Raw genomic sequence first — 17,281 nt, 5'->3', positions numbered from 1 at the left:
TTTAGAAAAAAAAAATTCTTCAAACAATGCTAAAATTTGTAGTTCCTATAACACATTAAAAATATTTTTGTTTATGCATCGAATATGCATGCATGTGTATCAGCTAATCATCTCTAAATATTCATTTATGGCCTATATTTCTCTTAGTGTTATATAATTAACTTCAAGTTTAATCCTACTTAAAATGTCCAGATTATATGTGAAAATTTTTTATAAAATCATGTTTAGACATCACTGACCTGTAATTATGAATACATAAATAAGTATTTTTTTCTATTTGAAAATTATTTTAGTGGTTAAAAACCTTAAGAAAGTATAAGCACTGTACTCCTAATTAAAATAGTAATTTTACATTTATCTTTTGACTACTCTGAAATTCTTTTTTTGACATCTCTCTTAAATAAAGTTTTAGTTCCTAGAAGTAGTTTAAATAAATGATGGGATGTAACATTTATTCAGTAAAGATTTTGTTGCATTAATATAATATAGTATAATATAAAATATAACTTCAGTTCTAAGAATTGTTTCATTTAGTGTAACTTACTTCCATTTCAGGTTTTAAAATAAATACACAGAGGAGGTTTTCTTTTCATGAACTGTGTTTTTTCCTCTTGTATGTCTTCACTAGGAAGCTTCGGTGGTGGTCAGACCATGACTGTGACCGGCACCGGGTTTAATCCACAAACCTCAACTATATTGGTGTGTGGCTCAGAATGTGCAGTTGACAGGCTTAAATCTGATCGCACAACACTATTATGTAAAATTCCACGTAACGATGGTGAGTAGTCAGGAAAAAGAATGGCAGTGATTAGTGTTAAAGAAATCAGAGTCTGAATTTCTTCTCCCAAGTTTTTGTGTTTTGGGGGGGCAATTGAATCGCCTTTATGACTACCTTGATTTTATTTTATTTTTATTTTTTTAAAGTTTTTATTTAAGTTTTCCCTTGAAAAACAAAGCCATAGGTATTTTTCTATTACACTATATATCAAAAATTAAAGAGAGAAATTAAAAAATTTTTTATTAAAGCCTGAAGAATTGTTGTTTTTTTCTATTTTATTATGTTAGGTTTTTAACAATTTCTTCAGAACTTTGTTTTCTAGGTTTATATGTCTTTCAAGATTCATAATATTTGGCTAGGTTGAATTGTTTATAATAAATTGCAGTTTTTCAGTTTATTACATAAACGGAGCATGCCAAATGGAGAATGCATTTTTAATTCCTAATGAACGATTAGTTTCCATTAAAGATAGGAGAGTATAATGGTCATGAGTGTAAACCCTGCTAATGCATGGCCAAAATTCAGACCCAAGCTGTGTCTTTGGACGGGTTATTCAACCTCTCTGTGCCTCAGTGTTTCCTCATCTGGAAAGTGAGATAACTTTCGCCTACTTTATAGGATTATTGTGACGTTTAATAAGTTAATGTATGTAAAGTGGTTGGAATGCTATCTGAAATAGGATATGTGATTTGTCTTGTTATTACTATTACTCTTATTATTTAGTGGATAAAGAGCCCAGGCTCTCAAGAGCCCTGAATCTCATTTTGCCACTTACTATGTCATCTCAGCTAAGTAACTAAACTCCTCTGTTTCAGTTTGTCCACCTATTAAATGGAGATATTATTAACCCTAATTCTTGGGTTATTGTGAAGTTTAACTATCTGACATTTTAAGTATACAACAAATTTTAATTACCCAATGAAATTTAAGAAGAATGAAAAGGAATGCTCTAGGTGAATAAAAGATATGGTTTATATGCATTTTTAAACAAAATTTGATGAAGCTTTTCTAAACATTTTTACTTCTTTTCTGACTTTTTAAAAAAGGATTCCATTTATTCATTGGAGAGAGAGAGAAAGCATGAGTGATGGGTGGGGGGCAGAAGGAGAGGGGAAGGGAGAAGCAGGCTCCCCGCTGAGCAGGGAGCCCGATGCGGGGCTCGATCACAGGACCCCGAGATCATGACCTGAGCTGAAGGCAGGTGCTTAACCAACTGAGCCACCCAGGCGCCCCTCTTTTCTGGCTTCTTAAACAAAGAATATTGAAGAAAATATAACATTTTTGTGAATGAGCTTATTTATCATTTGAACATCAGTTTATATGCTGATTTTTTAAAGAAAGGCAGCAGTGCTGTCAAGATTTGTCAAGGTTTTTGAGTTGTCTTAACACCAGCTCTGCTTCTTCTTTGGACACTTTTGTACTGGGTGTCTGTGTTTTTTCTGTCTCTTACCTCGCTTCCAGCTGTCACGCCTTGCCGCAATCCATGAGCGTGCCTTAGCAGTTCTTCCTCCTTTCCTGCTCTGATTTGCAATGTTGGATCCTCTGGGGCTGGAACCCTACGCAGGGAAGTTTGCAGAATTGTCTGCAGTAAGAGGCTCCTAGGAAGGTTCTAAGGGTTTTTTCCCTTTGATCATATGCATGAACTTTGTGATGTTTTTGGCTATTGCTAGAGATCCTTATTACTTGACATATAGCCTGTGTATACTGGAAGTAATTTCAGGAAAAGGAAGATGTTATGGAAAATGTTTGGGGGTTTGGGGAATGAATAAAGGCCTGATGGCAGAACTGTCCTCGGTTTGATCCTCTTCTCCTAGGCAGAGGACCTGAGCAAGCCTGTGAAGTGAGTGTGGTCAACGGGAAGGATTTGTCACAGTCCACAACTCCTTTTACGTATACCATGTTACTGACTCCACTCATCGCCGAAATATATCCCAAGAGAGGCAGTACAGCAGGGGGCACGAGACTTACAATCACGGGATCAGGCTTCAGGTACTGTCTTCACACACACATGCATCAGTGCCTATATGCAGGCTCACGCCATTACTCCTGGCTTTCTCATGTGCAAGAACAGTGCTTAAATATAGTCATGTAATGTGTACCCATCTGCTCAAAAGTCATGCTTGAGGCACATCGTAGTACTAATAGCTAACATTTATCAAAGATTTACTCTGTGTCAGGCACCTTCTTACCCCATGGAAACTTCCTGCCTTACCCTCTTAGATATTTTTATTCCGTTTTATGGTTAGGAGACTGAAATTAGAGAGGTTAAATAACTTGCCCCAAATCCTAGTCAGATCCCAAGAATAAATCACATCTTGTTATGCTTCCCTCACCATCTCATCACCAACCTTGATCTGCTTCATTGGATCAATGAAACATGTCTTCATACATCACATCCATTTCATTGTAACAGGCCAGATTCCTTCTTCCTAAACATATTCATTATTTGGCTCAAATTTATGTCATCATTGTCATCATTCTTCAAGTGGGTAAGGCTGACTTCAAAACCCCAGATCATTTAAATCATAGGAGGCAATTTTAATTCCACAAGTACATAATTTCTTAAGACCTTGGACTTGCATTTTTACATGGATATTAAATTCTAAAGTCTTTGAATGTGGTGAGAATATCACATAAACAAAAGGATCCCTGAAAGTCGCTTACAAAAGTAGCTGTTTAGAGACTAACAAAAAAATCTCTCAATAAATTGAACCCGGGCAGTTTTCCTCCAGCACTGGAATGCCTGCTAATTTGTACAGTTTTATTTCCTGGCTTCTTAATCTTTGTTTACTTTTTTCTCAACACATATTTTGAAGTCTTAGTACGGAAAAAGTATCAGTCTGCCTTTGATGGATCATAGAGTAAGGTTTTTGCAATAAGGCATATCAGTAATAATGTTTGACAATGTGACGTAGAAATCTGAGAAAAAAACATCAGTGTTTTGTTTTCCCCCTTTTTTCTTCACAGTGAAAATATGCAAGATGTTCTCATCACCATAGCCGAAGCCAAATGTGATGTTGAGTATTCCAACAAGACATATATCATCTGTATGACAAATGCCCACACCTCTTCAGGGTGGGCTCCAGTGTGTGTCAACATCAGAAGCATTGGCATGGCCAGACTGGTAAAAGTGCTGTTGGGTATAGTAATCACAGCAATAGAAAAATGGGGTGGGGGGGGAGGAAAAATAGAAAAGCATTATGGGAGATTAAGTAATTGGTAATGGACTTTTTACTTTGTTAATGTCTCCAAAAAATAACTGAGATGTAACTATACTAAATTTAAAGTTATATGTTTTTGTTGCTTATTAGTAACATTTTAAGATTTCAGGTTTTGAATTATTCTGGATTGTGGTGTAATTGGTAATTGATTTTTCACTTTATTATTATTGTGAAATAAACCAACAGGCAGCTATAACATTTAAAGTAGATTATACTTTATTACTAATGAAAATGTTTACTCATTTAGATTTCTTCATTTTGAGAAATTGAATGAAGAATTCTGATAAAAACTCTCAATTTAAAAGTCTCTCATGTTTTATTGCAGGATGATTCTGACTTCCTGTATATTGATGTTTGGTCCTCCAACTTCTCATGGGGAGGAAAATCTCCCCCAGAGGAAGGGTCTCTAGTTGTTATTACAAAAGGACAGACAATTTTGCTGGATCAAAATACACCTATTCTGAAAATGTTGCTCATTCAGGGTAAATTTCTGAAAGTCTGCTTATTATATTCTGTCTATGGTATACTTTTGTGAAGTAAATTTAACTAAACGTTCATGATTATGAACATCCATAGTGGTATGAGGTTTTGAATGCAATGTGTAGTACTGTGTTCTTTAAATTGAGCATCAGAATCTGTTTGCGGTATGCAATTATTTAATGTGTTGTGAGCAGAATCTTTTAAGGAAATAGAAAAGAAAATATCAGAGTGTCTTGCATTTTTGTGGGTAAGCATCTTTTAAAGTTAAATGTTTTATGAAACTTTTGTTTTAATAATAATGTGTGTATGTGTATCCACATACGCATATGTGCTTGTGGTGGATCGTAACAGTGAAAAGTATTTCCCGTTTAGGAAAAAACTGGTATAGTGGGTCCCAGAGGTTATAAAATCATAGAGATTTGCTAAATTCTATACTAAATGACCCTCAGACTCCCATTGGATGCCAGTTGTGATTCTCACCTTTGCCTTTGAACATACTCTCATTGTACTTGGGGTTCTCTCTGCTTCTTGATATTCTGTTATTACTATAAAAGACTAAATAACTCTTATAACTGCATGTAAAAGCAATAATGATTGGCAAGAGTAAAATGCTTTGGGCTTTCGTGTATAAACTTTGCCATAATGGTTTTAGCTGCTCAAAGACCTTTATATTTTGTTTTTGTTTTAACTTCTGGGTTAACAGTAGTGTTTCAGTTGTTTGAAGTTATCATCTGTTGGACTTTTGGACAAGTAAAGTTTTACTGTTCACAAATTTACATCAGTCTCATAAGAATGTATCTTAGCACATTCTTTAAAAATGCCAGTCAAGCTCTAGGTGTTGCTAGTGCAGATTAGTGGATGGAAAGTTCAGAGGTAATGTCAGCATTATAACAATTTGTATAGAAAGTGCTTTTCTTTCATTTTAATGGTTTTTGTTCTTAATTTATATTTTGAGGCCCTGTGTTTATAGAACTGTAATTCTATGTAGCTGTACTCTTTAAAAGCATTGAAAATAACAATGATCAAGGGAAAATAATGTGCCTAGGCATTTAATTTTCTATTAACTCCTGGGTCTTGTCTGAAGTTTTTATACTTTATGTTGCCAAAGAGCTGAAGTTAAGTGACATACAAAATGATATCAGATAAGAATAAGAATTTAAATTTGTATGTGTAATTTAACAAATAGCATTTAATGATAATTTCCCTTGTGTTGTATTTCAAAATTGTATGGTTCATAGGTGGGACTCTAATATTTGATGAAGCTGACATTGAACTGCAGGCAGAAAATATTCTAATTACGGATGGAGGCATTCTTCAGGTATACAAGAGAACCTAATATGTAATCATCGCTAACCTCTCTCCATTTCTTTGTAAAATACCATGTGTAAAATGGTTAGTTAATTATAACAGACTCTCGTAAGTTCATCTTTATGTAGGTCTCTGTTATCAGTCTAAAATCCTTTTTTCTGGGGAAAATTTTCCAGAGTATTCTTGTGCTTTTAATGGAAAGATAATAGTGAATTATCATAGAGCAGAATTTTAAATAGCACAGAAAAAAAATTGCTCAGAGATATGGCTAAGGTCAATCAGTATTGTTTCCAAAGATCTGACATAGTGTACTTGGCTGCCTAGAAAATTTAAGGTTTATCTTTCATAAGAAAGATACTGATAACTGAACAATGGGTTTCTCAAAAGAAAGGATGACTTTTGAGTGTTTAGAATTGTGGATATTGAGTTTTAACTTTTGAATGATGCTTGTGAAATGCCTTGCAGATTGGGACAGAAGCATCCCCATTTCAACACAGGGCAGTCATTACTTTGCATGGACACCTGCGATCTCCCGAGCTCCCAGTATACGGCGCCAAAACTCTGGCTGTGCGAGAGGGAATCCTGGATCTGCATGGTAGGGCAGCCAAAAGGGCTCAGGGAACTGGTCCAGGAGATACTAGCCAGAAAACCAGAGATAATTCTCCTGATTATCCTCTCTAAATGAAACCTTGCCAGGCCTCTCCTGTCTTTATGTATGCCCTCTTCGTCTCTGGCCTCCACTTATCCAAGGCGGGTCAGCCCCTCAGAGCACCAAGACTCACAACCGAGGTCACTCCTGGCAAAGCCCTTCTGGGTCTTCTCTACACCCTTCTGCTTATTCCTTTCCATGTGTTCCCATAACAGCTTCTGCCTATTTTAGCACTTTGTACATAGTGATCGTTTACTGCATTCGTTTATCTATATAAAAGGGCAGTAAGTCTGGAAGCAGAAGACCGTAACTTCTTATATTTGTATTTTAAAATAGGCTCTTTCTAAAGTATAACTATAAGTTTATAGTTGTACTTTTATATAACTATATTCTGGAAATGTATCAGCAAATAAAAAAGACTATGGTCATGTTTGAGGTATCAGGGTTACTTATTTAAAGGAAGCATGGTGTGAATCCTTTTTATATCAAAGTCTTCTGTATTGCAATAATCTGTTTCTTTTATAAATTTAGAATGTATAAACGTCCCTATTATGATGATAACTGTTGCCCTGCGTTATGCTAAATAATATCCTAATATAATTTTCAGAAATTTTCACATTTCATTTATCTCCAGATTACCAATTTAAGTGATTTCTATCAACAGTGGCAAAGATAATAGGCCTCTGCCCTTGTAGCAACAGTATCACCACACATTTATATTGTGTTCCTATAAAGAAGATTGTTTTAAGTGGAGTATATCATTGTAGGCAGATGTTTTTTAGTTTTGTAGACCCACACGTGTTAATCATAAACCTGTTACTTTTATAAAGCAAACATTCTAAATATTCCTTTTTCTTTTTTGAGGAAGGTATAAAATGCTAAGGTAAAACGAGCCTTCCCAATATTTATTCAATCCAGGCGAATATTTAAAATGCATAAAGCTCTCACTATGCAAGAAAATGCATCTTTAGAAATACTCAGTGTGTATGTTGGCTCCAGGTCTGCCTGTTTCTGTGATCTGGACTCGTCTGGCTCATACTGCAAAGGCAGGAGAAAGAACTCTGATTTTACAAGAAGCAGTAACTTGGAAACCAGGAGATAAGATTGTAATTGCAAGCACAGGTCACAGGTATGATGTCTTCTGGGCATGATCATTTTAATTTAGGACAGAGATTTTTTAAACTATGTGAAAGAGGGATGATTCAGAAGATCCACAACTATTTGATTTAAATTTGAAAGCTCTAATAAAGAAATATGAACAGCCAAGTACCTATTTGCCAAATGTTAACATTGGGTTGAACACCAGTGTGTTGTTTTCATTGATTAATTTACAATAAGGAAAAGTATAAATTTGAACCTATAAAATGTATACTAATGAAATGTTTTTCATGGTTAGATTCTCATGTAAGATTTTGCTTGAAAAAAGCATTCTGCTATTAACAGCCATTTAGAAACATCTGACTTAGAGCTTCAGCTAAATACATTAATGAATGCAGAAATGTAAATGAACTGCTTTATTTGGGGTTGCCAAAGAACATGGTTGAAAGCAGCTCTTTCATATCTTACAGTCTTGACAGTGGTTCCCATGGAGTAAGACTGTTAGTAATGATTGAATCAAAGAGAAGAAATTATTATAGAATGAGTGATGATTAACATGACCTTTTACATGTCTGGCATTTTACAATTGAAACAGCTTATGACCTTTAATTTCTGTTTAATTATATGTATTAACAAGCAAGAAATAAAAGGAACAAGAGTAATATAGCTACACCACAAATATTGGGGGGGAAAGAGAGCAAGATGAGCTTTCTTTTTGCTTTATTATTCAAATTATGGGTAATAGCAAAATTGGATATGTTTATGCTTATCAGGTAACAAATAATAATTTATGATAAGAAACAGCTAAATTATGTTAAGGTTGTGACTAAATTTAGAATTAAAATTCAAGATGGCATTTTGAGTTTGCCATTTTCCAAGTTAAAAATAGACTTGCAGATGTTGGGAAGAGTTAAATATATACTTAGCTTTATAAGTGCCCTTTTATTTCTGGCTTTGGAAGAAATTTTAATTATATAATGGCAAAATAAAAAGCAGCAAAATGACAGGGCTTACTAATAGAATAGAAAGTTCTCATTTATAGCTTTTCTATATGAAATAAGAGGGTAAGTTTAGAATTTAGCTGAGGGATATTTAGTTTTAAGAAACAAAAATTAAGAAATTTCCCACCAAATTTAACTCACTGTTCACTATTTCATTTGTAAGTTGTATTTGAGAATTTGTAAAGCAAGTGGTCGAGACTACTACTTCTAAAATTAGTCAGCCTGGGTCCACCTCCCAGCAATACCATTTATGAGTCCTGCAGCCATATTGTTTCATCTTTTTGTGCTTCAGCAAAACTGGAATACTCTTTATATCTATTTCAGAATTATTGTAAGAATTAAATGAGTTAGTATGTATAAGCACTTAGAGTGGAACTGGCTCAAAGTAAGTGCTATGTAAATGTTAGATTAAAAAAAATAAATGTTAGATATTATTATAAAGGAACGAAGTGTTTTTAGGTGCACATAACATAAAAGATGCTTTGCAGAACTTTCTTCTCTAAAGAAATCTCTGTATCATGAATCCAAGAGAATTTAGGAGAGGCCAACCTAAACCCCTTTTCTTTTTCTTTTTTTTTTAATTTTGTTTATTTATTTGACAGAGACACAGTGAGAGAGGGAACACAAGCAGGGAGAGTGGGAGAGGGAGAAGCAGGCTTCCCACGGAGCAGGGAGCCCGATGCGGAACTCGATTCCAGGACCCTGGGATCATGACCTGAGCCGAAGGCAGACACTTAATGACTGAGCCACCCAGGCGCCACCTAAACCCCTTTTCTATACCACCGATAGGATCTTATACTATTGATATATCCTTAGCTCGAGGACCCTTCATCCTCAACTCCCCCTGGCTTCCTTTCCCCACAGCTCCTTCCCTGGGTCTTTTGGATTTGTGGGATTCTCCATCCACACTATCATGAAAAACATCTTTATTCTCCTATCCTTTCTAGCCACTTTCATTTTATCTTTTTATTTTTTAAACTTTTAAAAAAGATTTATTTATTTATTTTTTACAGAGAGAGAGCGGTGGCAGTGGGAAGGGTAGAGGGAGAAGGAGAGAAAGTCACAAGCAGACTCTGTGCTGAGTGCGGAGCCCAACTCGGGGCTTGATCTCACAACTCTGAGATCACGACCTGAGCCAAAACCAAGAGTCAGACGCGTAACCGACTGCGCCACCCAGGCGCCCCCATTTTGTCTTTAAAAAAAATTACTGAATTGCCTAAATATTATGCCCATTTTTTCATTGCATTTTTGTTATCCATTTTTTCCCTTAAGCCCCTATAGTCTAATTTCTGTCTTCACAAAAACTTTCTCAGTGACTTTCTGACTACTAGCATCCTTCATTTCCTGCACATCACTAGGTTCTTTGGATTCTTGCCCTTGCAATGTCTCTTCCATTGTCTTTCCCTGCTCTCAGTTTAATTTAGACTCTGTCCCTCACACCTGGAATATGACATCACCTTCCTATCTGGGCTCCATTCCTCTGTTTTTCTCCCCCTCACAAATTCATTCTGCATTGATTTGTTGAATCCATCGAACAGTGTTAGTGAGTGGTGCCAGCTAACTGTACGAAGTGCTCAGCATACAAAATGACTGAATCTCTACGTACCTGACCCAGAGGGGCAGCCAGGTATAGGAAAGGACAGGGCAGCAGATAGGCCGGCAGCAGCAGACGTGAGGGGACCGCAGTGTGGTTACAGTGAGCACTGACAGGGCATTAGGAAGAATGTACTGGGAATCCAGAAGAAGGGCTGGGGAAGTCGAGAGAGGTGACTTTTTACCTGGTTCCCATGTGACATTGTCATTTGAACTGGTATTTAAAAGAGGAAAAAGATTTGTTAAGGGAGAGAAGAGTCAAAAGGGAATGTCAGGAAGACACAGAAATAACTTCCCTAAGCTTACCTCTGTTGACTGCACCACCTACCTTAGCAGATAATATAGCACCGGGCACGGACACACATCTCCTGAAAGTCACGGGCACTTTCTACTTGGCATCCTTAGCTCTGTGCCTAGAAAACGGGCGGGACATTCAGTAAATGTTTGCTGAATGACCAAATACATGAATGAGTGTTATAGAATTGATAAGTCCTTTGGCTGTGGCTGGACTTGGAGGTGTACTGAAGAAGTGGTAGAAATGAGACCTCTGAAACTTCACCTCAGTCATTTCTTTGCCCTACTCAGGAACCTCCAGAGGTTTCCCTCTGTAGGGGTTTCTCAACTTCAGTGCTGTTGACACTTTGGACCTGACAAGTCCTTATTGTGTTGGGTTGCCCTGTGCATTAGAGGATGTTTCTAAAATCCTTGGCCACTCCCCACAAAATGCCAGTAGCACCCCCTGATTTGTGACAACCAAAAATGTGTCCAGGCATCGCCAGATGTCTCATGGGGAATATAATCATTCTCAGTTGAGAACCATTGGGTGTGATCTTCAAAGTTATAAATGAATAGTTCTTTTGAATACTTTATAGGAATTAGTACAGTTCTCTGAACAACTATAGCACTTGGAAAATATTTATTTAATTGAGATGCTTTTATAAAATTTATTCAGTTACTCTAAGAAAGACTTAGAGACCATCTTCAAATTCCTCTTCAGAATATTATATGACATTTAAAAATTTCCTATTTTACAGATGAAGTGTTCAAAAACTGTAAGACAAATGCACTAAAACAAGATTATGTCAATTTAGATTAATTTTGGAAGTTCTTTTGTTAAAATTTTTACAGACACAGCCAACAAGAGAATGAAAAAAGGACCGTCGCATCTGTATCTGCCGATGGCATGAAGATAATGCTAACTGAGCCACTGAATTACACACACTTAGGAATCACTGTCAGACTCCCCGATGGAACTCTGTTTGAAGCGAGAGCCGAAGTCGGAATTCTTACAAGAAATATTTTAATAAGAGGATCTGATAATGTGGAGTGGAATATCAAAATTCCAGCATGTCCGGATGGATTTGACACTGGTAATTTTAGCAGCCAGAGCATGTCAAATTAATTGTTTCCAGGCATTGCAAAAAACGGTCCCTGGGAACAAAATCACCCCCAGTTGCAAACTGCCAGGCGAGGTTATGCTGTAGTAATTAATAAGCCCCCAATGGCAGGGATTCCATTGAGAAAGACTTATTTCTCGTTCATGCTGCATGTGTCCGAAATGCTCTTTCTAAAGATTCCAGGATCTGGGCTGTGGGAGGCTCTACTTCAACAGAGGCCTCTGTGATCTCTGGGACAGAAGAAGTCATGTGATGGCGGGGAGTCAAGCAGCAGCACTTACTTTGGTCCTGAAGTGACATGTGTCTCTTCCACTCAGGTGTCATTAGGCAGAACTGATAACATAGCTATGCTGAACTTACCATAGTACTTCTATGTGCCTGTGTGCGTAGCAGAGAGATGACATTGTGATTTAACAATAGATAAATGGATGGATGGATGGATGGATAGATAGATAGATAGATAGATAGATAGATAGATAGATAGATAGATACTTTTATGTAATAACTAATACCATTACAGTCTGATATGTAGTTAAATACTAACAAACAGAGCTTAAGTATAGCCTTTCCTTCGATGGGATGAATGAGACAAGGCTCCCTGGATCCAGTGTCAAATAACCTACATTCTGATTCCAGTTCATGAAACTTAATTTCATCCTGTTTAAAATAAGAATATGTCCTGTTCTGTCCACTTACTGTAGTTATAGGAATTAAGTGACAAAATGCATATTCTAGTACACAAATATAAGATTGCATTATGTTACTTCCCAAACCTTGGGGCAAAGCTTCAGAGATAATAAGACAAAGTACCTTTATCAGTATTCATTCAACCATTCAAGTATTTATTTAGTATCTTTGAAAAATTCTGTAATAGGTGCTTTAGGAAATGCAAAGGTGAACAAGACAAGGCACTCACCTTGCTTGCTATTTAGAGGAGGAAATGATATGAATGCAAATAATTATGTCACAGGATGAGATTAAAATTATATATGAATAAAAAGATATAATTAGGTATGGGAGGAAATCTTAATATAATTAGAGGATTTTGCCATGGTTTTTCTTTATGTTGTCTTAAAAAATATTTTTAAAGGTGAATTTGCTACACAGACATGCTTCCAAGGAAAGTTTGGAGAAGAAATAGGAAGTGACCAGTTTGGAGGCTGCATTATGTTTCATGCTCCCATACCTGGTGCTAACATGGTAACTGGGAGAATAGAATATGTAGAGGTAAGAAGCATTACTCTTAAATCACAATGGTTTGCCGGAGGTTATCCGTACAATGAATAAGCACTGAATTCCTGCTTTTTGCCAGATGCTGCTTATAATCTGGTAGAGGAGACAGATAAGTAAACACAGTTTTGATACACCCAATTATTCACCCATTTAATCATGCCAAAATTTTGTTTCTCTATTTTTCTCGCATCCCACATCAAATTCATCATCAAGTTCTATCCATACTGCCTACAAAATACAATGACCCGCGTCCACTCTCTCTCCACCACTGCTACCTGATCCCTCAACCAAGCCACTATCCCCTCTAACCTAGATTATTATGATTTTCTCCTAACTCAACATCCTGTGTCCACCCTTTCTCCAATAGAATCTCCACACCACAGTCAGATACAAATTTTTAAGTACAAATAAGATCTTGTTGCACTCTGTTTAATGGCTTCATATTACACCTAAAACAAAAAGCCCAAGTCCTTCCCATAGGACCCACACGATCTGTCCCCCAGCTGGCCTCTGACTTTACCTCCTATGATTTCTACCCCTGGCTCATGCCATGCTAGCTACATGGGCCTCCTTGTATCGACTGACCATGTCAGGCATATTTTTGTCTCGGGTTCTTTGTGCTTGCTCTTCATTATGCTCGGAATGCTCCTCTACCAAATGCTTGTTTAGTTCACATTCATTTCAGTCAGGTGTCTCTTCAAGTGTTCTCTCTTTTTTTTTTTTTTTTTTAAGATTTTATTTTTCAACAGAGAGAGAGACAGCTAGAGAGGGAACACAAGCAGGGGGAGTGGGAGAAGGAGAAGCAGGCTTCCCGCTGAGCAGGGAGCCCGATGTGGGACTCGATCCCAGGACCCTGGGATCATGACCTGAGCCGAAGGCAGACGCTTAATGACTGAGCCACCCAGGCGCCCAAGTGTTCTCTCTTAAGAGAGGCCTTTCCTCACCATCTTTATTTGAAATAACTGCCCAAACCTGTTTTTCTTTATTTACTCATAACTCCTGACATATATCTATTTTCAATCTCTCCCTCCAGAACATAAATTCAATTAGTTCAGAGATTTTGTCTTTCTGGTTTTCTGCTGATTCTCATGTGGCTGGAACAGTGCTTGGCATATAAGAGGTTCTCAACTGATTGTTAATTGAACCAAAATATAAATAAATGAACAAATATGCAAGTTATCCACAAGAGATTAGGAGCCCCTCTGTATCTTATTCATATTCAGTCTATATAATCAGAGTTTAGCCTAGTTTTTGTCAAGTATTCAGTAAATGGGAGGAAGGAAGGAAGAAAGGAAAGTGGGGAGGGGAGAGGGAGTGTGTGAGAGAGGGATAGTAAAACCTATAAATCTATTACACTGGGAACACCTAGACTACAAACAACGTATGGAGGGTGATAGAGTCCACATCTGTGTTTTATGAAACTTCCCTCCTCCTAAAATATGTTACAGATATGTGACATCTAAGATACAGACTGAGTGAGGTTGCCAGGGTCAATCTGTGTATTAATTATTAATAATAGTTAATTTGTAATTTTTAGATGGAGAATGAAAATAAATAGGTGCCCTAACATCTTCCTTCCTAACCTTCTAGAATCATATTACACACACACACACACACACACACACACACACACACACACACTGGCATCCTCTGTATTAAATTACTAGGTCGTAGACCTATTGAAAGAAAGCACAGCACAGTAGTTAATAACAGCACCAAATGTAAAATCAGACCACCTTGGATTTAAAAGGAGTTTTATAACCATGAACAAGATACTTAGCCTTTGTGAACTTCAATTTCTTCATCTGTAAAATGAAGCTGAGGATCACTGGCTCCTTCGTAGGACTGTGGTGAAGACCGTGATCGTGTATATACAACAGAGCACAGTATCTGGCACACGGCAAACATTCAAGCAATGTTTCCTGTTATTATCTAAGAATCAAAGTGAAGGAGAAAAATAAGCCTTTGAGAGGTTTTATTTTGCTAAACATGGAAGTTTACTAATAGACTGAAGTGAAAAGCAGAAGATTCAAAGATGGCTTTTGTTCATTCATTCATTTGGTAACAACTATGGGCTGTTATATGTTGAAAAAAACAATGTAGGTTGAAGGTCACTTAACATTTTTGAATGATAAATGTGAATAATATGGAAGATATAAATATTAATAATTATTATTATAAAATTGGAGATTATTTTGAAACGAGAAGATAGAAGCCAGACAAATTATGAGTATATGTGTATCACTAAATAGCTATGATTTCTGGGCTTGACAGATATTCCATGCTGGCCAGGCTTTCCGGTTGGGGCGTTATCCAATACATTGGCACCTGCTTGGAGATTTACAGTTTAAATCTTATGTAAGAGGCTGTGCAATTCACCAGGCCTATAACAGAGCCATTACTATCCATAACACACATCACCTGCTGGTGGAGCGGAATATTATATATGATATCAAGGGAGGAGCATTTTTTATAGAAGATGGCATTGAACATGGCAATATCTTGCAGTATAACTTGGCAGTATTTGTGCAGCAAAGTACCAGTCTTCTGAATGATGATGTGACCCCGGCTGCATTTTGGGTAACGAACCCAAACAACACCATACGACACAATGCAGCTGCTGGTGGCACTCACTTTGGCTTTTGGTACCGAATGAACAACCACCCTGATGGGCCGTCCTATGACCGAAACATTTGCCAAAAAAGAGTTCCTCTTGGAGAATTCTTTAACAACACTGTTCATTCTCAAGGTTGGTTTGGAATGTGGATATTTGAGGAGTATTTCCCCATGCAGACAGGATCTTGTACCTCTACAGTGCCAATGCCTGCGATATTTAATTCACTGACTACTTGGAATTGTGAAAAAGGAGCTGAATGGGTCAATGGAGGTGCCCTTCAGTTCCATAACTTTGTGATGGTAAATAATTTTGAGGCTGGAATTGAGACCAAGAGGATCCTGGCTCCTTATGTTGGAGGATGGGGTGAAACCAATGGAGCAGTGATTAAAAATGCCAAAATAGTTGGGCATCTCGATGAACTGGGAATGGGGTCTGCATTTTGCACAAGGAAAGGCCTGGTTCTCCCATTTAGTGAAGGCTTGACTGTGTCATCTGTACACTTTATGAACTTTGACCGTCCCAGCTGTGTAGCTTTGGGAGTGACGTCCATCACTGGAGTTTGTAATGAGAGATGTGGAGGCTGGAGTGCAAAATTTGTTGACATCCAGTATTTTCACACACCAAACAAGGCTGGCTTTCGATGGGAACATGAAGTGGTACTGATTGATGTCGATGGTTCACTTACAGGTAAATGTTATGTTCTAATTTCTGATAACATACATTGGAAATACATTTGTGTTAACACAGAGAGTTGAATTGTCAAAGCAGACTCACATGAATCACAGACCTTACCCAGCACCAAACTTTGCAAGTGATTTAAGGATATAGGTCAACAATAGGCTCAGGTTAGACGTTCTTTTCTGGAAGAGACCCAAATCGTCAAATGTGGCCTCCCCAAATATCCTTTTTTCTTGCATTTGCACTTTGGTTTGGAATTAACAGCAAATTCTGAGCAATATTTATGGAAACATTGACTACAAAAGGAAATCATTTCAGTTTTAGAGCTTCTTCATTTTATATATATTCAGTTAATTATACAGATAAGAAACTGTTTACATGACTACCCAAATTCTCCAGCCAGTCATGCCCCATAAATATATATATTCCAGGTTTATGTACATAAGCAATGTGGGTAGACTGGATATATCCTACTAAAATACTTTAAAGGAAAGGAATAAGTTACAGGCCTGCTGTTAACCCTTTTCTTTCCAATCTAAATTCTGAATTTGAAATTAATTAAAAGAATATGTTAACTGTAATATACAATGCAACATAATTTATAGGTTAAAATTTTTTTACCATTTCAAGTTTAGAGTATGCCACATTTTCTGTAAAAATTCATAATTTCTAGAATTTAGTGTCTTTACACATTTTTAATAATAAAGACTTGTCTAAGATAGCAAGGATGTATGTGTGTGATTCTACATAATACTTTAAGAGATAATTGACAAATAAATCTACAGATATTGACAATTTACTTTTGAAAGACTTTGTAAGATGGGATAAGATTCATCTCAAATTCAAACAGGCTGAGTTCTCAACTATAGCTGTTGACTTTTGTCTCCTGTTCTAATTGTGGATTTAAGAGGGAGAACATTTAGGTGGTTCTAATATACAAAACTTTGTGTAATTTTTTACAGTTTATCTAATTCAGCTTAGATATTTAATGTTAGTTGGCAGTCTATTGGTTAAAAGTATGGACTTTATGGTCAGACTGCCTGGATTTGAATCCTTCTGTGTGCCCTTGAGCAAGTTACTTATCCTACTTCCCATCCCATGTTTGGCTCTCATGGGTGCTTCAGATCCTGTGTTTCAGCTACATCTACAGTAAGCTCCCTGACTGAAGAGTCCACTGCAAAGCCTTTGCATGAGGTCCTCTTGCCCCATGCCGCCCCCCCCAAAATGT

The 17,281-nt window shown here is 36.9% G+C and overlaps 1 protein-coding gene across 1 annotated transcript in view; it reads left to right on the top strand.

The window, feature by feature from the left end:
• PKHD1L1 (PKHD1 like 1) overlaps nt 1-17,281 on the top strand; it is a 153,491-nt gene that overhangs the window by 68,693 nt on the left and 67,517 nt on the right. The window contains exons 40-49 of the mRNA XM_078072084.1: nt 629-778; nt 2,593-2,767; nt 3,746-3,902; nt 4,325-4,481; nt 5,718-5,797; nt 6,253-6,382; nt 7,436-7,565; nt 11,257-11,498; nt 12,616-12,752; nt 15,033-16,062. Coding sequence (XP_077928210.1) covers nt 629-778; nt 2,593-2,767; nt 3,746-3,902; nt 4,325-4,481; nt 5,718-5,797; nt 6,253-6,382; nt 7,436-7,565; nt 11,257-11,498; nt 12,616-12,752; nt 15,033-16,062 — 2,388 coding nt within the window. The remainder of the gene's footprint in view (nt 1-628; nt 779-2,592; nt 2,768-3,745; nt 3,903-4,324; nt 4,482-5,717; nt 5,798-6,252; nt 6,383-7,435; nt 7,566-11,256; nt 11,499-12,615; nt 12,753-15,032; nt 16,063-17,281) is intronic.

Source organism: Halichoerus grypus, chromosome 5, assembly GCF_964656455.1.
Source record: "Halichoerus grypus chromosome 5, mHalGry1.hap1.1, whole genome shotgun sequence".
NCBI classification, from domain to species: Eukaryota; Metazoa; Chordata; class Mammalia; order Carnivora; family Phocidae; genus Halichoerus; species Halichoerus grypus.
The sequence above is the reverse complement of the archived record's forward strand: the minus strand, read 5'-3'. Positions and strand labels throughout refer to the sequence as shown.